Source organism: Miniopterus natalensis, chromosome 14 (genome assembly GCF_054644295.1).
Source record: "Miniopterus natalensis isolate mMinNat1 chromosome 14, mMinNat1.hap1, whole genome shotgun sequence".
Lineage (NCBI taxonomy): Eukaryota > Metazoa > Chordata > Mammalia > Chiroptera > Miniopteridae > Miniopterus > Miniopterus natalensis.
This window is the reverse complement of record NC_142094.1, coordinates 50,481,945-50,506,596: the sequence shown is the minus strand read 5'-3', so window position 1 is coordinate 50,506,596 and position 24,652 is coordinate 50,481,945. Positions and strand designations below refer to the sequence as shown.

Here is a 24,652-nt window from a genome sequence, read left to right as displayed (position 1 = left end):
CACTGTGCTTTCCAGTACTCAAATACCTGGATTAACAATTGGGGACATGTGAACTGCCTGTTAAAGGAAAGCGCTCACCAAATGTCTCCAGTTCTTTCTGGACGCTCGGTGCGGTTGCTCGTCCAGGTTCCTTGAAGTTAGGTGTGGCAGTGAGACTGACTTTGGCTGATGAAATGTAGTAGAAGTGATGTGTCACTACTGAATAGAAGCTTTGAGAGCTAGGAAGCGACTCACCACCCCTCTCTCTGCCAGGATGGCTGGCAGGGCTATAGAGGGTGGCTACTGCATCAGCCTGTGTGGCAGAGCAGTGCTCTCAGTGCACCTATGTGAGTGAGCCAAAAACCAAGCCTGTCTTAAGCCACCAAGAATCTGGGCTGTTATGATGGTATATATATCCCAGCATCTCCAACCAGTACAGTGAGTGCCGAGGGGCTGGAGACTTGGGAAAGGGAATTCTGTGAACTCCAAGTTGTGCAGTTGACCCAAAAGGAGATGCTGCCACTTACTTTTTCTTTGGTAGTCGGCCAGAGTCCAACAGGAGTGCCCATATCTGATGAGTCCCTGCCATGGCTATCCACAGAATGTCACCTCTTTGGACCTCTGAACCTTTATAAAAATAAACAGTAAATATTATGTCCATATTTGGTTAATAAAAAAACACCACTTTTTTGAGAAATTTGAATTAAGGGAAGACAGCAATATGTTTATAAATCATCTGAAACAGTAAAATTATTAACTTGTTTTTGAAAATTTTCTAGTCCCTTGCCTTTCCATTTTTGGTTTGGTTTGGCTTATCAACATCTCTTTCTGACTTTTATGATGAGACTCCATTCTTATAGCAAACAACGAAAATAACACATATATTAAAACATTTCTATGTGCAAGCACTCTTCTAAGTGCTTTCCATATATACTCATAATTCTCAGAAAAGCCTTTGAGATAGGTACTATTAGCATCTTCAATTTAGGTGAGGAAGTTGAGGCATAAAGAGTCTAAGTACCTTGTCCAAAGTCACACGACTACTAAGATGTGAAACTGGCTGCAGAGTCCATGCTCATAACCACCATGCTATACTGTCTTTCAAGGAGTTTTTACCCTGCCTGGTCATTTTTCTGAGGGCTGAAGAGTTTCTTCTTATAAATAAAATGAGAGTTAAAAAAAAAAAAAAGGTAGTTTGGCATTTAAAATGTCTATCAAACTAACAAGAGTCATGTTAATAATTTGTACTGTTTGTCCTGGATTTTAAAATCTAAAGTACACTGCTGTATCGCTGAGTATGGATATTAGTTTTGTTCCTTCTGATAATCATGAACATTTCCATTTTAAATGAAGAGAATGCTTAGTACCACTGACTTTCAACAGTCACAAATAAAAAATAATAACAGGATAATGCCAAAAGCTAAAAAGGTTTCTGGAGTAAAGGCAAAACCCTTTATAATTATCAATAAGGATTACTGAAATAGTTTCAGAAAATAGGAATAAAATCAGCAAATGAAATATGAAAATGAAAAAATTACCTGCAATCCAGCTTTTCAATATTCTGTGGTATTTTAAGCAACTATGATCAAAATAGAGTCCACTGACTAGAAGCCTCTTAATGGCATCTGTGGAATAGTCCATTAGCGTAAATAGCTTTTCTCCGTAGTCTCTAAACCTCCTATGAAGCAAAGCCTTTAGCCACTAAGAAAAAGCAGCAAAGCCTGTCACCCCCAGGGCACAGGAAACTGACCAATTCGAGGACTGGAAGAAGGGCAGAAGAAAAAAATCTCTCTACCTCTGGGGGAGGGGCAGGGAATGGGCTCTGGCCAGACTCCATACTGACACCAAGCAGACCTTCCCCTGCTGGGGGAAAAGCAAGAAACTCTTCACAGCCACTCACAGATACAAGGCAGAGTTTAGCTGCCAGAGAGAGAAGGAAAAAAGCTCCCACCTCCTTTCATGGACCCCAGGCACACAGGGCCTTCCTAAGACTGAAGTCGATCAGAACAGAGAACAGAGAACAGTCCCTTAGCTCCATCCGATGCAACCACGCAGATGATGACAAACAGCAGCAGGTTCTCTCATGGAGCTGCAAGGGTGGGGAGAGAGCCACTGCGGTTCCCTGCACAGGGCGGCTGAAAGCCGAGGCGGAGTACTAACACTGGGCAACCCCTCCAGCCTCTAGAGCCCCGCGCTTAGGCAACACCAGCCGGCAGCCAGAGGAATTCAAAGCTGCGGTGAGCTGACAGAACTCACAGCACTAATAAAACCTGGCTCCAGCCCAGCTTCTGACTACATTGGCCCAACCGCTCATAATAATTGTACCAATACTATGGATCTCAGCCTCTGTAATTCCACACAAGATGACTGAAATTTAATCAAAATTGAAAAGACAAAGTAAGCAAAAAACAAAACAAAACCCAACTACTCAAATAAAACAAAACACACACACACCATCAAAACCAAACAAAAAAACATTTTCAAGAGAAAAAGCAGTCAATAGAAACAGACCCAGATCACCTGAAATCTGGAACTACATGACATGGACTTTGAGGTTACTATGCCTACTATGTCAAAGAATCTAGAGAAAAAGGTGGCCAACATAACTAAACGTGGGGAATTTCAACAGATGGATGGAATCTAAGAAATAGTAATATGGAAATGCTACAAAAATATCAGATGAAAAATTCTTTCAATAGGCTCATCAGTTGACTAGACAAAGCCAAGGAAACAATGACCCTAACAACAAATCAATAAAAATTATCCACATTGACACACAAGGAGGAATAAAAGGGTAAAATAAAAAGAATACAATATGTAAAAAGTGCTACATATAATATCAGAGTCTAACATATGAGCATCTGAAATCCCAGAAAGGAGAAAGGAACAGAAAAAATATTTAAGGAGATAATGGGTGAGAATTTTTTCACAGGTAATGAAGGATGGTCAAAACTCTGACTCAAGAATTCTAAGCAGGTTAAATTCTAGACATATCAGTCAAACTGTTGAAAACCAAAGAGAGAACCTTGAAGGCAAAAGAAAAAGATACGCACTTTGTATACAAAGGAACTAGGAAAAGAAATAAATCAGACCTCTTATTTAATACTATTGTAAGCTATAAGACAATGGAATGACATCAGTAAAGTATCAAAGAAAAAAGAGTGAATCCAAACATACATGGAGTAAAGATATCTTCCAAAAATATCTAGACTCCCTCCCCCTCTCCCCCCAAAAAAGGCCAAGAGAAATCACTGGCAGCAGCCATCTGCTACAAGAAATGTTAAAGGAAGTTCTTCAGGCAGAAATATTATTATTCAAGGACACTTGGGACTCTTAGGAAAACAGCCACTTTGGAAACTGCCACTTTGGCAGTTTCTTACAGAATTACACTTTTATCATATGATCCAGCAATTTCATTCCTAAGCATTTTCCAAAGAGAAATAAAGACATATATCCCACATAAAACCTATACATGTGTTTATAGAGGCTTTAATAATAATTGCCATCAACTAGAGGCACCCGAAATGTTTATCAATTGATGAATTAATAAGTCGTGGCACAGCCAAACAATGAAATACTACTCAACAATAAAAAAGAACCAACTATTGATACAAGCAACAACATGGATGAATCTCAAAAGCATTATGCTAAGTGAAATAAACCAGATATAAAAGACTATATACTGAGGAACAAGAAATGCATTGTTGTCAGTGGTTGGAGAGGGAGTTGGAGGTTATGGGAGGGAGACTGAGCAAAGGGTCATGAGAGAACCTTTTGGGGTGATGGAAATATTCTATATCTTGATTGCAGTAATAGTTATAAGACTGAATATATTTTTCAAAAGTCATATAACTTATACCTAACAGAGTGAATATTACCTTCTATAAATAATACCTCGTTCACATGGCCAGAAACAATCTTAAAAAACCTTGTAAACACCAATTCAATATGACAAGGTAGCATAAGAGTCATCTCTCAAGTTTTAGACATAAAAATACAACTGCTTATAGTTTAATAAAATAAAAATACACAAGTCACATTGTATAAAATTTATTCCTCAAAAAATTCTGTACATCTGATTATTTTTAGAGAATCAATGTTTTGTATGGCATTTTATAGCATATTAATGGCACTCCAAGAAACATTATCTAGGCACATAAGTACCAACACTGTAGATTATAAGACTAGCATACTCAATAGTTGAATTTTGATCATAAAAGGTTGTATAAGAACAGCTAAACTTCTATCTAGGGAAAATACTGATTAAAAGGCTAAGGAGGGTTAATGGGATTCGGCCACATTATCCTTCCTATAAATGATTCTAAATCAGGTAAAGTCTACTTAGACTAGCAGGGTTTTAAACTTTATGATAAAAAATCTCTCAGGTTATTGTCTGACATGAGTGCAGGCATGCATTTTAGAAACATGGTAGAGTTTCTGCTGAAAAAATGAATTTATTGTAGTTAGTAATTATTTTTAGTACATTGTGTGGTTCTAACAGTATTTAAAAAATCAACAAAGATGAAACAATCACTTTTGTAAAAATCACTTTATGTTAATTATTTTATGCTTTTATCACTGTAATGGTATAATTAGGTTAAATATTCAGACACTGTTTAAAATACATAAAAAACACATTTACATATTATGTATATATGTTTAAAATAATCAGAGGTATTTCAAGTCCCTTTATTTATTAACTGGGTCTCTTGGTAGAGTATACATTTAACTATGTATCAGTCCTTATTATTTTTCATTTTCTTTACCTAATTTATTTTGTTTCCTTTTTAGGTTTAATTTTTAATTAAATATGGATATGAATGGATACATGTTATAAAGTTTAAATAATAACTAAGCATCCACATGCACACCACCTAGCTCAAGAAAAAAAACATCTGTGCATTCCTCTATGACTATACACCCTCCTCTTTCCAGAAGGAACCACCAGTCTAAAAAATTTTTTTCACTTATTTTTTAGTTTTACTATGTCTGGATTGATCTCTCAATATAAAATAAGTCTTGCTTGCTACTAAACTTTCTATAAAAGAAATCATATTGTAGGTGAGAAACAAGTCTCATAAGATTGTATTTTTATGAAATACATAATATGAAACAAGATACACAAACATATAAATATATTGAATGTGATTTTATATGTTGATATATTTTTTAATGAATGACATGTTGCCAAATATAATTTAGTAAAAACAATTACTAAAGAGAGCAAATATTCTGATCCAATTTCCCATACTCTCTGACAATACATTAATCCAGGATTAGATTTTACAGCAAATGAGTGGCTTTTAAAATGTTTTTGGGTTATGTACCACTTCGAAACTCTGATGAGAATCTGACCAATTCCCAAATCTTAAAAAGAATTTCTGGGAAGTTTGAGTACTTTACAAAGCCTAACCATGAATGCCTGGGCATGTAACTCAAGGTTAAAAACTCTTGGGCTAGAGTAGTCATTATGATTATAGGTCCTTTACACAGTGCTTGGAAACCTTTCTCTCTTAGCCAGCATTTTGAAAGGTGTTGAGCTTAAGTGCATTCAAGATGACTCCTCTTGCCAAGTACCTGAAGTGAAGCTTTTTTAAGCTGTGAGTTAAATGAAGAGCCACATGCTTATAATGATCTGCTGTGCTAAGTAAGGTGGGACTCACTTCTTTTACTGAAAACTGAGCTTAATAATGACACAAGCCTCAGAGAGCATGTCACTCCAGCTGGAAGCTGAGGGAGTACTTGTCAATAGAGCCAAGATTTTCCTTGGAAAGCAAGTTGGGTGCATTCTCAATACAAAACAAACAACCAGAAATTCCATGCCATAAAGTACGACTGAAAAACTTTTAGCCTAGAAAAATATTTAAGCACTCCTTAGCCATTAAATAAATCCAACTTAGTAAAGCATCCAGTAAAGTACATCCTGTTTATAAGCACTGTAAATTCTGATATATGTGACAGATTGAATTACTGGTCTCAATTCTTCACTCCTCTGTAGTAATGTTATATACCCACCCCCCTGACTTGGCCTCATTGTAGGTAAGGTGCCCATCCCTGCCCCATAACTTTGAGCTTAGTTGTGCAACTTGCTTTAATAAAAGTAGGTAAACTGATATGACATAGCAAAGGCTTAATGTGTGTGACTGGGCTTACTCTCTTGTGCTCCTGCCTTTTGCCAAAAGCATATGCTCGGGAAGCTGCTGTCCACGGAGGAGGAGAAGCAATCGGAGCACATGTGCACCAAAGAAACACCGCACACTCCTGTGGACTCGGCTTCCACACAGCTCATAAACGCAAGCCACAGGCATAAAAGTATAGTCACTAGCAACAGAATTAACCCAAATGAACGTCCCCAGAATATTTTTAAAATCTTGCATTTATTAAGCAATGTTTACTTACATTTAATATTAAAAGTTTACATACCTGATGATCCTAAAACTACATCCCACGGGGAACTGATGGGCTGCTGCTCTCCCTCAGCTCCACCTTCTTTATCTGCGCCTTGGATCCCGATGCCAGCTACGGTGCTCACCGTCTCAGCGTCTAGGTCGATCTACAGGAATTAGTGCAAGTTTTATGCAGTGCACGTTCCCTTTTATTTATTTTTTTGGTACATGAGGGTTTCCAATAAAATATATAGAAAGTATTTGCAACACAAATACTCTTAAAAAAAAAAAAAAAGCTTAAATCCCTGGGATTTAGTGGGAAAGAAGGATGAGTAAGTGGAACGGGATTTTTAGGGCAGTGAAACTATTCCATGTGATACCACAGAGGTCAATATTTTGCATTAAGTGTAGCTATAGGCATTTTGTAAACACCCTTTATCATATGCACAATGTTCATTTCCTTTTTAAGTTTACTAATTTTATCACTAATAGGTATTAAATCTTTTAAAATGTTTTTCTGAATACATAATCATACAGTTATGATCTTTTATTCCTTTACTACAGTGTATTACATTGACTTATTTTAGCAATATCCTCTGGCATTATTTTTAGTGGCAACTCTATAATCTCTTGAAATTGTAAAGAAAATTATTAATGTAACCTTATCTATATATTTTACTGAACTCAGTAAAAGCAATAGGCAGCTAGGGATAAGGCCTGTGAAATAATCTTCATTTAAGAAATGTATCATAGAAATTGATATGACACTCAAAGAATTCCTCTTGCAAAAGGCCTCAGGTCCAGGTGATGTTATTGGGGTATTTTAATGAATGTTCAAAAACCATTAATTCGTACATTAGACAAAGTATTCCAAAAATTTTTTAAAAGCACCAAAAAAACTAACCTTGATAGTTTTGAAATCAAGATTAGTGTGACCTTGATTCCAAAACCATTTAATTTATGAACATGAATTTTTAAATATTAAATATAATTTTGGATAATTAAATCCAACTTAAGTTTTAAAAAAATTCATCATTAGATAAGGTTTAGCCCAGGAATAAAAAGATGGTTTAACATTAAAAAAAAAAAATCTATTAATATAATTCATCACATCAACACACTGAGGGCAAAAAATTTACACAATTATTTCAATAAATGTAGAAAATGTACTTCATAAAATTATATAATAAAATAATTCTTAGTAACTAGGAATATAAATAAAGTTTCTTAACTTCATAAATATTTTTTCCCAAAGTTACAGAAAATACTAAACTTTGGAGAAAATTTACGTGCATTCCCTTTAAGATTATAAGCATGACAAAATACCCACTATCACTACTAATGCTTAAAAGCAAGTGAGGCTCTATCCAGCAATATAATAAAAGAAAACAAGAAGTGTATAAATGAGGAAAATATAAACCTGCCATTTGTTTTTTGCAGACAACAAAATTATTTTTACAAAAACAGAAGTTTTTGCAGAAATGGATAAACTGATCCTAAAATTCATAGGGAACTGTAAGGAACCCAGAACAGCCAAAACAATGTTGAAAAAGAAGACCATGATAAGACTCATACTTAACTGATTTAAAAACTTACTAAAAGTTACAGCAATCAAAAGTGTGGTATAGATCAATGGAATAGACTTGAAAGTCCAGAAATAAAACCATGCATGTATAAATAATTGATTTTCTACAAGTTTGCCATGATTACTCAATGGAGAAAGAATAGTCTCTTCAATAAATGATTCTGGGCAAAGTGAATATCCACATGCAAAAGAATGAATTGGATCCCTGCCTCATACCATATATAAAAATCAATGCAAAATGGATCAAAGACCTAACTGTAAAAGAACTATGAAATTCTTAGGAAAAAAAATGAGTAAATTTTTGTGGCTTTGTATTTGGCAATGGATTCTTACATGTGATACCCAAAGCATAAGCAATGAAAGAAAAAACAAACTGGGAATCACCAAAATATAAAACTTCTGTGCATGAAAAACATATTTAAGAAAGTGAAAAGGCAACCTACAGAATGTAAAAAAGTATTTGACATGCATGTATTTGATAAGGGATTTGTAGCTAGAATATATAAAGAAATCTTACAACTCAATAATAAAAACACACAAATAACCCGATTTAAAAACTGGCAAAGAATCCGAATAGACACGGCTCAAAGGGAGGTGGCATGTGGTCCATAGCATAGGAAGGGATGCTGGACATCATCACCATCAGGGAAATGCACATCAAAAGCACAGTGAGAGGCCACTTCACACCTAGTAGGATGCTATTCAGCAATGCAAAGGAATCAACCATAGATGAACCTCAAAAATATTGTTGCATGAAGAAAGCCGACACAAAAGACCATATATTGTATGACTCTATTTATATGAAATGTTCAGAGACTTTCTGTCTCTCTAAAGATTAGTGCTGTGGGTGGGAATGGGGATTAACTGTAATGGGCGTGAACATTCTTACTGGGAGGAAAAAATGTTCTAAAAATGATTTATGGTTGTGGTTGCACAACTTGTTAAATTTACTAAAAATTCTTGAATTACATACTTGGAATTTAATGCTATATAAAATATATCAAAATCAAGTTGTTAAAAAAACAAGTACAGAAAACACTGTATGTTTTACAAGATCATATACAAATAAAAATATATGAATTACACATATCAGAATTCCTGCCCGCAGGTGTGTTTATGAAGGGGGAATGGAAATGAATAGGAATTTATAAATAAGTAAATAAATAAATAAATAAAGTATGCTAAACAAGAGGCGGGTCTGCATGGAACAATATGAGCTCTAAATGTAAGATTATGACCACTCCTCTGTAAATGAGGTTTAAACAAAAGTAAAATACAATAAATATTTTTAAAAAGAGAGGAAGAAATAATAATTCCACTTCACTTACTATTTTTGCAGACACTAAACTAAGTCATATAATATAAAATAACTTTGGGTAAACTAAATTTGTGATTATGCTACTTGAAAAGTATTTGAAATGCAGTCAATACTTCAAAGCCCAGTAGGTTCTAAAGCAAGAGAAATAACAATTAAAAAAGGGTAAGTGCTCCCTGAATGTTGCAGGGGAAATATTTTACTACTTCAATACCCTGTTAAATATCTATGACATATTATTATAAATTAAAGTAGCATACAACCACAAAAGATAATGATAAATACTGACTTCAAGGACTTAGTAACAACTTTTTTCCCAAAGTATATATCATGAAATCGTGAGTCCTATGAAAATTTCTGCCTAAAAAGTGATCCTTGGTCAAGTAAGTGTAGAAATACTACACACATGTACCCCCACCAATGTATTCACAATACATTAGCATATTAAAGTCTCTACGAAGACGGTCTCCAAGACTTTAAAAAAACTAAATCTGCTGATTTATAAATCTACAAAATTCTTTTTTCATGTAACACCTTCTCTTAATGAGAAATAAACACTTTAGAAAACGCATCATTAAACAGATTGTTATTCAACAAATACCCATTGAACACCTGCTGTGGGCCAGGCCCTCTTCCAGGTGCTTAGGATTTCAGATGTAAGGAAACCAAATTTCATGCCCAAATGGAGATTTTCATTACAGTGGATATTATATGTTCTGCACAAGTTTTTTCCTATTATACGAATATTAGGTGATAATGTCAAGTAAAGAGGCATAAATATCAATAGGCAGAGAAACAGCAAGAAAAGCAAGGGAGTATCTGAAACAATATGTTTAGGCAGGATAGATTAGATCAATTTAGTTGCTTATTTTCAAAAAAGACAGCAACTTAAAGACCACTGGATTACAGCCAAAATCTTCATCAATAAGGAATGTTTAACTATGGACTTCTACAATAGATATGATGCAGTCATATCATTTATTGACTAATATGAAAAGATAAGTTAAAAAAGAATGCAGATGACATAAGTGGATTCCACCATTTGTTTAAAAAAGATTGTCTAGACTCTGTCCTTTCACTATAAATTTATTTGTATGAATAGAAAATTTCTGAAAAGACACAAATTTTAATAATGGTTGGTTACCTCTAAGGAGCTGGAATAAATGATCAAGAGACTTTTTTTTACCTTTATGTATTAATTCATTTTTAAAAAACAAGATTTATTACTTTTATCATGAGATAAAAAAGTTAAGACTTATTCACTGATAAGTATCTCAGGCAAAGCAAAAGAGCTGAAGGAAAGCAGGAAGTGGTACGATTTACTTTTTTAGGGTTTAGAAAATTTAACTTTTAAAAGGACAAAGCACTACTTTGTAAATAGTGGTCAGGAAAATATCTCAAAAGGAGGGGCTTTTGGGTAATCAGGCATACTGAAAAAGGGACTTGATTGATGGGTTTATCTTCTAGACAACTATAGGCTGATACACATAAAAACAAGATCTCTAAGAATAAAACTAAAACCAGCATCTCTGAAAACGGCTGAATAAGAATGATTTGATGTATTTAAGCATCACCTTCTCATTTTAAATATTTAATGTAGCAAGTAAATATCAGTTTTTCTGATTGGAAGTATAAAACTATTTAAAATAGAAAATTACCTTTCTTATAAGGTGGTTTTCAGTATCTGCCACATATATGATATTGTTCATTATGGCTACACCCTGTGGTGAATTAAAAGTTGACTCTGAAAATATTCCATCTTTTCTTCCAGGATTGGGTCCTAAAAGAGAAGATAGCCATAAGACAAAATTTTTCCACTTAATAAACTCCCCAAAAGAAAATCTGTATTTAAAGCTGGGATTTTAATAAATAACATGATGTTTCTACCTAGACACTAAAATATTTCCTAAGACATGTGTTTTTCTCAAGAGTAACAAGTGTTGCTAATGACAAGGCTTATTGGATAATGATAGCCAGTACACTTAACTACAGTAACACATATAAGAATACTTTTAAAAGCATCTTAATTTAAAAGCACTTTTAAAAGCATCTTAGTATAGAGTTAAATATAATTTTAATCTTTTAGCATCTAGATGAATGATATTAAACAATTTGGGAAGATACACTCATTTGATAATACCATTGACCCTTGAATAACACAGGTTTGAACTGCACGGTTATATGCAGATTTTTTTCATTTATTTTAAATTTAAAGATCCACTTGGCTTTACTGAATGATTCATGAATCAGGCAGCATCCCATGTAATAAACAGAAAGGTGCTCTCTACATAGATTTTTTTCAGTAAATACTTATGATTTTCTTAATGGCATTTCTTTTCTCTAGCTTACTTTGTTGTAAGAACACAGTATATAACACATATATACAATATGTATTAAGTGACTGTATACTATCGGTAAGGCTTCTTTCTGGTCAACAGTAGGCTATTGTAGTTCAGACTATCAAGTTATATGTGAATGGGAAACCAAGTTATATGTGAATTTTTGACTGCATGGGGGTATGGCACCCCTAACTTCCACATTGTTGAAGGGTCAACTGTACAATGAAAATTATGAACCCTTTCCTTATAGAAAAATACACATACCCATAAAATGTCACAAATAATTTCAAGGGTTTCCTAGATCCTCAAGTCCACCCAAGTATTTAATAGTCCATGAACCCTAGGTTAAGAATCCTTCATTTATCATTTCACTTTGCCACAAAGTTCTATATCCCATAAACACTGTAAGAGACAGTGTGATTCTGGTCTAGTGACCTACTTCTTGACTTTTGTAATACATGTGGAGTTTCAAGAGTGGAGGTACACAGCATAATGAAGTATAATTGTTATTTTTTTGACCAGAGGACAAGCCATTCAAAGCCTCTAGGTCAGCATTTCCAAACTCTGCTTTGCAAAAGAACTCCACTGTCCGTCCGTCAGGTGTTGGAGAGACAGGCAGTATGTGTAGTGGGCAGGAACATAAATTCAAGAGCCTAACAGGCTTGGTTTAATCCCAGCTCTGCCTCTTCCTAGCTGATGATCTGGGCATGTTCTTTGTGTCTCAGGTTGTTTTCTGTATAATGGAACTAATAATATACCTCCTCATAAAACTATGAAAGCTGAATAAATTAATACAGATAAAGTGCTTAGAATAATGCTAGATGTAAATGTATTTCTATTATACTAATATTATTATTACTGTGATTGACAGTTTTACTGTTATTACTCTCAATAATAATACTATTATTGTTGGTGGTGAGAGGTCCCTGAGGGGGGAAAAGGGAGAGAATTGTGGTCACTTCAAATTTGAAGACATTGTGTACTATAACCCCTCTTGGATATTCATGAGGTACATTAGCAGAGTAAAATATATGAGATGTTCAGTGAAACCACCCCCAACAAAAATCTGTTAAACCACATCTAACCAGTTGTTCCTGACTATACCTGACCACAGAATTCTTTTGAAAAATTCTAGAATAACTATTAATTTATTACAAGATAACAGTATTCCTAGAAACATGCTTGGAAAAGCTAGCTTGCTGCTAGTTTTCTCTGTTTAACAACAAAAAAGAATATTTACCTACACCATTTTGAAAATTATAGAATCTATTAAAAATTCTTTTAACCATTTAAATTCAATCTGCTACAACAGATAGGTTTTGAATAACAATTCTCATAACTGCATGTCATAAACCAAACTAAGTTGCTAAAACAAAATAAACAACATAAAACACACATATACTCTAACAAAAACAACAAACAAAAAATTCAAGAGCTAAAGGAGTGATGTCTTGGCATACAACGAACAGTACCAGGGCTTAGGAACACGATCAGTTTATTTGCACTAGGAATGCAGGTGTTCCTGCTTTAGGTACTAATGCTGCATGTGCTACTCAAGCAGGACTGCAGAGATAAATTACTTTTCTCTTTGACTAATATGTCAATAATAAATTATTTTAAAAATTAATAAGATTTTATTAATTATGTAGATGTAAATAAATCTTTAGATCTAAGATCAGGGAGATAAGGAATGATGCTTATATTTTGCTATACCCAAAGGGAAATGATCAAAGAGTGTGTGCACACCCGACCGGGCGTGGCTCAGTGGTTAAGCATAGACCTAGGATCCAGGCGATCAGGGTTCGATTCCCGGTCAGGGCACATGCCCGGGTTGCGGGCTGCAGCCGGTCAATGACTCTCTCATCATTGATGTTTCTATCTCTCTCTCTCCCTCTCCTTTCCTCTCTCTGAAATCAATAAAGATATATTATAAAAAAAAAAAAAAAGTGTGCAAGTTCTTATGGAAGGAAAGAAAAGTAAAGTCATACAAATCCTAGGTTATTTATTTTATAATCTAAGACTCAAGTTCCTAGGGTACTGTCCTGTTTTTTTTTTTAAAAAATATGGCTATATTTTGATGGAAAATGAAATATAATACTTCCATTTAAAATGCCCCAAATCCAAAATGTATATATACAATAGGTCCTCAAATAATGTTCAACATTGTTTTATTACATTGTTGATGACATGCCACAGGCACTTAACTCTTCTTTTTATCAACTAGCCTATTTGTAAAATGTGTTTTGTTATATATTGTTTCATTTGAAGTTGCAGAACCTATTGATGATGTTAGGTGAGGACTTACTGTAATACTTTCATAAGATACAATAACAGTGGTTATTTTTTAAAGAAACAAGATATACAAATTAGTTATTCATAAATTTCAATTTACTATATTTCCTTGACCTTGTTTTCACTAAGAATATGTTATATATCGTAATTAAAAATAAGAGTTACCTCCAATGCTGTGCTGAATCTCCCCATTCTTCCCGATGACCAGAATTCTATGATGTCCAGTGTCTGCTACTACCAATCTCTTAGAAACGGGGTCTACTGTTATCTTGCCAGGAAACAGCAATGGCGAAGGCGGCAAAGAATCTTTATAGAGTTTTATTCCAATTTTATTATCTCTGATCTGTCCCCTGTCTTTGTAATACTTTAAAGCTATTGAAGTATACAAAAACAATTTATCTTTGTGTCCCTCTCCAATCAAGGAAAACAACATATTTCCACGGGGTCCGAGAATGACCACAGTTGGCCAGCAGGAAACCTCCAGTTCTTGCCAAAGGCTGGCATCGGCATCGTTAACTACAGGGTGGGTGATGTCGTATCGAAGAACAGCACTCTTGATGTTATCCAGGACTTTTTCATTTGGAAACTTAGCCGAGTGAACACCAACAATCAGCAGGCCATCTAAATGAAAGAAATAAGTTAAATATTAAGAAGTATTAAAGTCTGAATAGCTTCATCCACACATTAGGTGTTGGATCATTAATAAACATAAACAGTCCAGAGATAAAAACAAGAAAAAAGGCAGAACTAAATTAGTGACTTTGACAGCACTTAAACACATGTATAAAAAATTAACATTTAAATCTCATGACAATGTTAGTAACTACATAAAAACACATGATCAGTCATGTGACTATTTCAGGATTAAAACCCTTTGTGTCCTTATTCTAGACAAAGCTTTAAAAAAAATACTCTTCATTTTTATATAAAAATGTTGAAATTATGTTAACTTCTCCCTTATTTGTTATAAACCCCTCTGAAAGTCACAGTGATTATGCTGCATTTTGTTGGTATTTACTGTCACATTATCCTAAATTTTCCTAACCTAACTATATTACAGATAACAACTATACAAGCAAGATGCTTCCATAACATAAAGTCTGTGATTTATTTAAAATTCCTATTATATAATTTTTAGTACAAACCTTATTATAGATAGAACTACTCAAAACTAAAACCAACATATTTCTTTTATGTTATCAATATAGTATGTCAAGAACATAGTATAAAGGGAAGAAAGAAGTGTTAAGCTGAACTGAGAGAAAAACTCAATGCTGAATACCAAGGTAGTAGAGGTAATAATGGTTATGTAAGTTAGAACTTCCCAACACACCCATCAAAACTATACAAATCAGCGTAAGGGAGAAATAAAACCACATGAACTGGGATTTGTAATTCCCCGACAGCTCATCCTTCCATTTACAACTATTAACTCCAAACCAAACCCCACCCCCCCAAGGTCTGAAAAAAGTAAACAAAAGCATGTAGACTGTTAGAAATTTGGAAAAGCAAACCACATGAGGGTGTTTCCAGTTTTATTTTGTTTTGCTTCCCCTTTCATGGCTTTGCACTGAGGTTTTTGAGAAATACAGGTGGCTAAAATTCCAATAAAAACCCCACCACTACCTTTTTGGCCCAAGGAACCATGGAAACTGGAGGGGATAGGAGAAATCCTGAGGGAAAGAGAGCTAGAGAAGGCGATTCCCCATTTCTGAGTATAATGACAAGTCTCACCTGAACTCCTAAACTACACATGTGACACAGACCCAAAAATGTATAGCAAATACTTAGAGAACTGAGACTTGCATTAGTGGGTTGATGGAAGGAGAGATGATGAAAGATGAGGGAAAAAACCCACAGTTTGAACTAACAGGGTTGAATATCTACTAAAACAATTCTATCAATATTCCCCAGAGGTTTATAACAGAACCTCAAGTCTGCATATCATAACATTTCAATGTTCAAGATACAATGCAAAATTACCCAATGCTAGAACAAGTTAATGTAGCCTATTGTCAAAGAAAAAAAAACCACTGACAGATACCAACTGTAAAATGGAACAGATGCTTGAGTTAGTAGACAAAGACTTTAAAGGAGCTATGATAACTCAATGAGGTAAAGGAAAACACTCTTGAAATGAAACAGAGAAACAGGAACTGAAAAAAAAAAAGAAAAAAAAAAGAACTATATAAGAATTTTAGAACTGAAAAGTTCCATATCTGAAATAGATTCAATGGATGAGCTCAATGCAAAAGGAGATGAGAGACAGAAGAGTCAATGAACCTAGAGATACTCAACAGCCTTAGTGTTCTCGGGACTGAAAGGAGCATTTGCAAATCCCTTAATCTACTGCTTGGCAAAATGGAGACATCCATATATGAGGCTGTTAAATTAATGTTATTATCAGTACTATGACAAGATGTAAACTCACTATCTATATTTTCCCTTATGGCAGTAAACCTATTATATAGTCATTTTCTGTCTTCATAATATTGCCGTGGCCCACCTCTTACAATACAGTCTATTATTCTTTGTAACTGAGGAAGAATTGTAGACTGATAAAGAAAACAATAAATAAAAATGATTCAATTATAACCCTTAAAAAAATAAGGATAGCTCAACAGAAATTATCCAATCTAAAGAATACAAAGAAGACGATTTAAGGGGAAAAAAACAAACCAACTCCCCCCTACCCCAGAATCTCAGGATCCTGAACAGTTCCAAAAGATCTAATATACATTGTAATTGGCATTCAGAAGTGGAAAAAGGGATTGAAGCAGAAAAAAATATTTGAATAACCCCAAAGTAAGGAAAAGAAAGAAAATAATAAAAATCAGAGCTGAAATAATTGAAATAGAGACTAAAAAGACAATACAAAAGATCAATGAAAGTAAGAGCAGGTTCTTTGAAAAGATAAACAAAATTGACAAACCTTTAGCTAGACTAAGAAAAAAGAAAGAAGGCTCAAATAATTAAAATTAGAAATGAAAAAACAGAAGTTACAATGCGTACCACAGAAATATACGGATCGCAAGAGGCTACTGAAAACAGCTACACGTTAACAAATTAGAAAAGCTGAGGAAATGGATAAATTGTTAGATTCAAACCGAATCCAACTGAATCATCAAGGAATAGAAAATCCAAATAGACCTATCACTAGTAAAAGGATTGAAACAGCAATCAGAAACTCTGAAAAAACAAAGTCCAGGACCAGGCAGCTTTACTAGTGCATTCTAACAAATATTCAAAGATTTAATACCTATTCTTTTCAAATTCCTTCAAAAAACTGAAGAGGAGGGAACACTTCCCAATTCATTCTCCAAGACCAACATTACCATAATATCAAAACCAGTCAAGGACAACACACAAAAAAGAAAATTATAGGCTAATATCTTTGATGAACACAGATGTAAAAATTCTTAACAAAATGCTAGCAAACTGAATACAATAATACATTAAAAGACTCTTGAAAATATTGCTCTGTTACCTTGCTTTGTGCATTTGTGAAAAGTCTATCCAGTGTAATTTCTATGCCTTTAAAAGTGATCTTTTTTCCTTGAGGCTCTGATTTTTTTTAAACAACTATAAAGTGCAATAGGTTTACAGGGATAACTCTTGGGATATTCTAAGTCAACTTTCTCTGGTATCTGGTAGGACCTTTCAATAAGTAGATTCAAGGTTTCTTTTTTTTCCAGAACACTTTCTTGGATTCTAACTTTAGATATTAGCTCTGGTCAGTTGTTTTGATTTTATTCTTCAGAGTCTCCAAGTAGTCTTATGTTGGACCTCTTTGGCTCTCTTCTAGTTCAATCATTTCTAACTCTTTACTTCTTTTTTTAGCTCATTTTTATTCCCTAAGTTTCCCTCCCCCTGCTTTACTTCAATACCCCTTACTCCACCATTTTTATATGAATTTACTGTCCCCTGGGCACCTTGTAATTTAATCTTAATTTCTAATGTAATTCTGATCTTTCCCTTCTATTTCTTTTCTGAGTTCAATCAGCACATTTCTTTCTTTTTCGTCCATTTCTGTTTAGCTCTTGAAGTTCTTTTTCATTAGAAGAACTTGCTTTTTCATTAGTTGCTTTTTCAAGTTGCTTTTTCATTAGTCCTAAAAGCTGTTTGAGGATATGTAATTCAATTGAAAAATTGTGTTACAGTTTTTGTCAACTCTGTGATCGTTTTTCAAGTGAGAATTTTCATCAGGATTTCAACTTTGAGTCACATTTTCAGTTTTTTACAGTTTATATGGATGTGATATTTTTAATATTCCTATTCATTTTGTGGACAGGGCTCTCAGTTTGAGAGCGCCCTCTTCTGACAGTTCCATTTTTCTACGCAGTTAATTATACAGGATAAAAGTGGGAAGGACTTAGCCCCACGTGTCTTTTCCCTTTGCAGGTCCTGCTTTATCCATTGCCATAATAAATCAGCCATAAGCACAACCACATGCTGAATCCTGTGAGTCCTCCTGAAGAGTTACTGAACCTGGCAGTGGTTTTAGGATCCTGACATAAAATGAAATTATATATTGACCCATTAAAAGGTTTAGTTTCAATATAAAATTAAAAATGCATTTTTCTGATTTTTAATAAAATATAAAACAGAAAAATAGTATATGCTAATGAGAATACCAGCATTTATTCAGTAGTATTATGGCATTTAGGTTTTTTAAAGTCTAATTTAATTATGTATTAACATACACCGAGAAATCATATTTTAAAATATACCAAGTTTTCCTAACAATTGTTTTCTTACAAAACAAGAATGCTTTTCCTTAAATAACAGCCATTGTGCTAAATTTGGGTATTATATAATAACATACCATTAATGTATCCAGCATGAAAAGAAAGAAGAAAAATTCAGAAACTCTCAAATAGAAAAGGAAAGAAAACCACCAAGGTACCAGTTGGTGAACTGAACTGTTAAGAATTAGTTACAACCTTAGGGCATAGCTACATTCTTAAACAATGTTTGAAGACCAGACCATTCATTACTATTAAGTACAGTATCTGCTTACTTTTCGCTTTAGACTCTTAGGCATTATAATTTCTCATATGGTACTGTAAACATGATACTGATCACCATTGCAAACCTGACTTTAAAAGCTGTTTTACAGAGGAAGGAGACTGGTATTAAATTGGACCTCTTTCAAGGATTTTTTGAATTAATAAGCACTTCCTCAAAAGCTGAGCAATCCTGGCTTACTAATAAAATGAACTGAATATTCTGTGAAATTTAAAATAGGATGCCGAATGTCACTGTCAAGAACTATTCGCATTGCTGCAAATATGTTCAGAAACATATCAGATAATTGTGAGACAAGACACTTAGCTGCAAGAAAGCAAATGAAGTTAGTGACAGCTCATTGAACTTTGATGTAATAATCTCCAAATATGCCTGCTTTTGTGAGTGAACTGAATTTATCTGAGCAATACAAAAATCTTTTATTATAAGCTACCAGCATTTTCATATAGTAGCATATTACTGAAATAATGTTTCTTTGAGATTATAATGTTGAGACCATTTACAAAGTATTTTACTTTTTCAGAAGTGTATTTGTATGTAAAAATTGAGTTGTTTCTATTTTTTTATTATTACAATAATAAAAATGAAGTACCATAAAAATGAAGTTTCCAGTAAAGTGGTAAAGAGATTACAAGGGTCCATTCTAAGAAGTCACTGAATATGTTTCAGGTACGGGGTTAACAAAGAAAGTTAACTAGAGTCTTTTAGGGGTAATATAAGGATGGAAATAGTTAACTCTGGGGTTCTTAGCCCAGTCTGTGGTGCCTGTCTAAAACTCAATATGCGATCCTGCTATTAAACAGATAAACAAAACCACACAAACTGAAAACCACCTGTAATATCTCTGTGTCTCAGGAAGGAAAAGTCTAAATTATTAAGTGTTATGCAAAGCCCTTCTCAACATGGTCCAAACCTAACCTGTCTTCCTCTCCTTCAGGTTTCCCATGAGCCCCTGCAATCTTGCCATCCTAGGCTATTTCCCATTCCCCAAGTAACAGAGATTCCTTGCTTTCTGGCTTGTTTACCTGTTGCTTCCTCCACCAGCAGTGTTGTCCCTCCTGCCCCATTTTCATTTACAGCTGCACTGCTCCTAACTTTCCCAGTTGCATCTAAATTGTCTCCTTCTCTGAGAAATCTTTCCCAGGGCTTCTAGGCAAAGAGAGTTACTCCTTTCCTCAGGTTCCATAACGCTTTTTATTCAACTTCGATACATATTTCCCCAGCAGTTAGCAGAGTACCTTACACATAATACATATTCGACAAATGTATTTATTTACATGGGCCTGAACAAGACACACAGGCATTCGAAACCTAACAGAAATTACTCATACTTCCTAAATAACTACAGATGAAGTTTTGAAAGCATGATTTAGCTACTGGGACTTCTGAGTTCTTGATAAACCTCACTGTTCTGCATTTCAAGATATAACCTATTACAATTTAAAGGCAACTGAAGCTTCACTAGCATTGAAGATTTTATCTATCACTCCTGTTTTTTAAGTGTCAAGATCCCCTTCTACAAGTGTACCCTCCTATTCTCATCTTCACTCACAAGATCAGTGACCCTCTCTCCTTTTTATCCAAGAGAAGAGCTTCAATTAATTTCAACCTAATTAAATGGAACCTTCAGTTTCATTTGCCCCCTATCTTCTCTTTTAGGAAGAAGTAAATAAGAAAAAAATATCTGAAAGTATTTGCTTTACAAGTTTGAAGTTTTAAGTATAATCTCTTACATCTTCAGAATTTGCAATACTATAAAAGAGGATTTCCTGGTGTGCTTTGGAAGACATTTTTCAAAAAGCAGGGTCAAAGAAAAAGTATCTGTTACAATATTCTGATTCCACTGTAGTTCATGTCATTAGAAATCAGAGGGAGAAGAATCACATTTCCTATTAAGAGCTTTAAACCTTTATATCATGGTTCTTGAGAAGAGTATAAAATCAGTCACACATTTAATTTTTTTATAAAACATTCAGGTAAGTCTAGATATGTAAAATGACCTTTAAAAAATACTTGATCATGAAAAAGCACATTATGTCCTATTCTAAGAGAAAACATACCAAATATATTAAACGCTGATTCCAGTATTGCTAAGCTTAACTCTCCTGAAAACGTACATGGAGTCCTTAATTCAAAGATTAGAAATTACTTTTAGAATTACTGAAGTGTTGCCAATATTCATTCTCCTATGAGGAAATGAGTCAGCTACTCCTCCAGAGTCTAGGTCTGTTAAAAACCAATTAAAGGGCAGTTACCTTTATCCGAGTAGGTGTGTTCTAAGGCATGGAGATCAGGCAGGAGGTGAATACAGTTTATGCAGCAGTAGGTGAAGAAATCAAGGATGACCACTTTTCCACATAGATCCTTGTAGACAGAAATAGGCCCTTCTGTGTTCAGCCACTCTAACCCTGGAATGTACACGAAATAAATTACCATGACTAAAGGAAAAGACAATCTATTGAAAACTTTTCACTAAAATGTGAACCACTTATTTCTAAGGAGAGGATGGGGGTGGGGAGGGGGACAAAAGGGGAAAGAGGCTATTTCAAAAATAGTATAATAGTCTGTGTGTAAAAGGAAGTAAGATCAACACATTTAGGTAAAAACAAGAGGAATATCAAATATTATTAAGAGGGTCTAAGTACACAATTAGATACAAATGGGCTATTGAGAACGAGTCAACCTTATCAATAGCAAGACATGACAATCAAAACGGAGCAAAGCATTCAAATGAAAGGAGAAACATACAAAATGCCTAAACCAATTTCGTAAGAGAAAGCTCAGAAATGCTGTTGATTTGAATGGAACCTTAAATGCAAAACATTTAAAATGTAAAGTCAAGCAAAATATAGTTATAGATTTCATGGAAACAACATTAGTTCCCTTCCCTCCAAAGAAAAACAAAATCTCATTAATCTGCATTTTTGCAAATCAGAATTTATAATTACTGACCATTATTTACAATTTTAACTATGCATTATGAAGACAGATTTTGTTAAACTAATATTAAAAGTACTGCATCTTGCCCTAGCTGGTGTGGCTCAGCTGGTTGGAGCATTGCTGAGGGTTTGATTCCTGGTCCCAGTACATACCTAGGTTGTGGGTTCAATCCCTGGTTGGGGGCGCATTCGAGAGGCAACCAATCGATGTTTCTCTTTCTCCCATCCTCTCTCTCTCAAAATCAGTAACAATGAAAAAAAAGTACAGCAACTTCATTTAATCGACTTAAGAAAAAAGATGATGAGTTCATTGCTTATAAGTAAATAAATGCAGCTACTAAAACTATTAATTATACATTCTTTAAAGTATAGTTGACATACAATATTTAATTATACCTTAAAGCAGGCATTTGTAAATATAGAAACTAAAAGCCAGTAGAGCAAGGGCAAATAACAGCTAATGACTAGTAACAGTAACGAGTTACTCAATTATAACAAAATTCTAAAAAACCCCCCAAAAATTGCAAATCAAACGACTATTTCTGCCAATTAACCCAACCTAGTGAGGTTTTGGGGTAAACTCTTAATTATTCATTTTAATAAAATGTTAATTATATGCCAGATCAACTGATCATATAAAACTTCAAAAAATTAATGTATGTTTTACATCCTAGTTGCAAAATATTTATGAATCTGTCTTTTAAATTTATTTTCTATAAATAGTCAAGAGTGACTTAGATTGAGGATAGGGAAAGTATTATTACATGTCAGTTATTGTGGTAGGGGCCTCTCAGGCTTAATAATATAATAAACTTTGTAAAAACATTAATTAGAATAAATATAATTTTAAGAGCTGCTAACATCTGCTGAGCTCGTCTATGAACTAAGAACTTTAGGAATATTACCTCCAGTCCACAAAATAAACATGAATGGTAAACACCCATTCTATTTTGTAAGTGGGAAGTGGGCTTGGAGAAGTCAAGGAACTTACTCGAAATCATGCAGCTAACAAATGGAATAACTGGGATTTAAACCTAGGTCTGTGTGATCACTCATTATACCACACTGTTTCCTATAAACACGTGTTTTCTTTGAAGAAATGAACACAACCTCCTGTTTTTGAGACAGAATTATGTTTATGACTTCTTGATTACAGTTTACTGATAAAGAAACCAAGGAAAACTCATCTCTAGTACTCTGTGCTCAGTAATTAGAACCAGTAGAAAACGTGAGTCCGTCAAATACAAAAGCTTGACTATTCTGTTACATTGTTTACCAGTCACAGAGGTCAAAGCTCATGGTAACAAAGTACACTCGTAAATACAAAGACTAGAAAATAAAAACACCGGCCTAAATCGTAGCCGATGCCTTGCTGTCTTGTAACAACAACGTACTGATCTAACTTCCCACAAAGTTTTTAAAAAACATGCCTACGTGTAGATCATCTTTTCAAAGTTCCTTGGATGGGATACGCGCGCCCGTGCTCCCGATTCTTTGGTAAGAACTCCGCAATATTTCAAACCCAGTATCGGAGTAATAACGGAAAAAAAAATAGGCACTTTTCAAGGAGGGAGCAAAAGGCTTGGAAAGACACACAAGCCTGTCGTGGGAGGTAAGGTTCCGACGGCCCCCCCGCGGGACACCGAACCCCGCCGCACCCAGCCCATTAACTATGCATGTGGTTTCAGGGTCCCGCCAGGAGGCCCGGGGCCGCCCCGGGGCCAAACCATGACGGTCCTAACCGGAGGCGGGAAGTGGGGTCTCACGCATCAGGGCAGGACGAGCTTCACAGAGCAGCACTGCCGGGAACTTCGGTCCCCCTCGTGCCCCAGACACTCGGCAGCGCCTGGGTCCAAACCCAACCTGGGAGACGGGTCACCACTGAGCCCGATGGTTAAAACCGCAAGTTTCACGACTTGGAGCGGAGGAGGGGCGGCCGGGCCCGGAAACCGGCCAAGCTGGGGGTCTTTCTGGTCCGACCCTGGCAGACAGCGATCGTGAGGCCCTGGGCAAAGTCCTGAGCCTCCCTGTGCCTCAGTTTCCTCAACTGTAAAACGGGACTAATCAGAGCGCCTCCACGGGCTGTGGGGAGGAATAAGTAAGGGAATTAGGGGAACAGCCCTGAAGGGCTCGGGGCCGTGCGCCACAGGAGAAGTGGCTGCCACACGCCGGCTGGTACCGAGCAGACGGGACGACGAGGAGGCCGCGGGGGCCCGGGCGCGTCCATCACGGCGGCCGGGCTCAGGACGCGGGGACCCACCGTCCCCCCAGACGGCCGAGCGCCCCGCGCCACCCCCGCCTCGCCCACCGCCTCCGGGGAGGGCGCCGTCCCCCGAGGAAGGGGAGGTTCCGGAGGGGTCCCCACCCCGAGCCCAGCCCCTCACCTTCCGGAAACTCGGGCACCGCCAAGTCCTGCTCCCAGCCGTCCACCTTCTGCAGATACTGGTAGACCAGGCTGTCCTTCTCGTCCTGGGTGACGGCGTCGAGCAGGGCGTACTCCAGCGAGGTCTGCGCCGGCAGCAGGCCCGCGAGGCTGCGGCTCCGGGCGCCGGGGGCCGCCATGTTCTCTCCGGACCGTCCGGCGGCGGCCGCGGGCGCGCGGGAAGCGCTCGTCCGGGGCGGGGTGGGAGCGTTTTGCGTCCTTCGGCTTCACAACCGCACATTCACCTCCCTGTCCTCCAGCCCCCCTCCACCCTGGAGACACTTGTTTCTTTTGCAAGCCTGCATGCAGACGCTCAAGTTCCTAGAAATCGCCAACTCCCGGTCCCGGGCGCGTAATTCAACTGCCG

At 35.9% G+C, this 24,652-nt stretch overlaps 1 protein-coding gene across 3 annotated transcripts in view; it reads right to left on the bottom strand.

The window, feature by feature from the left end:
* Positions 1 to 24,440, bottom strand: part of NHLRC2 (NHL repeat containing 2) — a 41,162-nt gene extending 16,722 nt beyond the window's left edge. For all 3 annotated transcript variants that reach the window (XR_015715620.1, XM_087823964.1, XM_087823965.1), the window contains exons 1-6: positions 24,248 to 24,440; positions 21,180 to 21,332; positions 14,062 to 14,517; positions 10,924 to 11,045; positions 6,403 to 6,532; positions 507 to 606 (exon numbers count right to left, since the gene is read on the bottom strand). Coding sequence is in view for 2 of the 3 variants with exons in the window: in XM_087823964.1 (XP_087680090.1) it covers positions 507 to 606; positions 6,403 to 6,532; positions 10,924 to 11,045; positions 14,062 to 14,517; positions 21,180 to 21,332; positions 24,248 to 24,425 (1,139 nt within the window). In the remaining variant the exon portion in view is untranslated. The remainder of the gene's footprint in view (positions 1 to 506; positions 607 to 6,402; positions 6,533 to 10,923; positions 11,046 to 14,061; positions 14,518 to 21,179; positions 21,333 to 24,247) is intronic.
* Between the last annotated feature and the right edge of the window lie 212 nt (positions 24,441 to 24,652).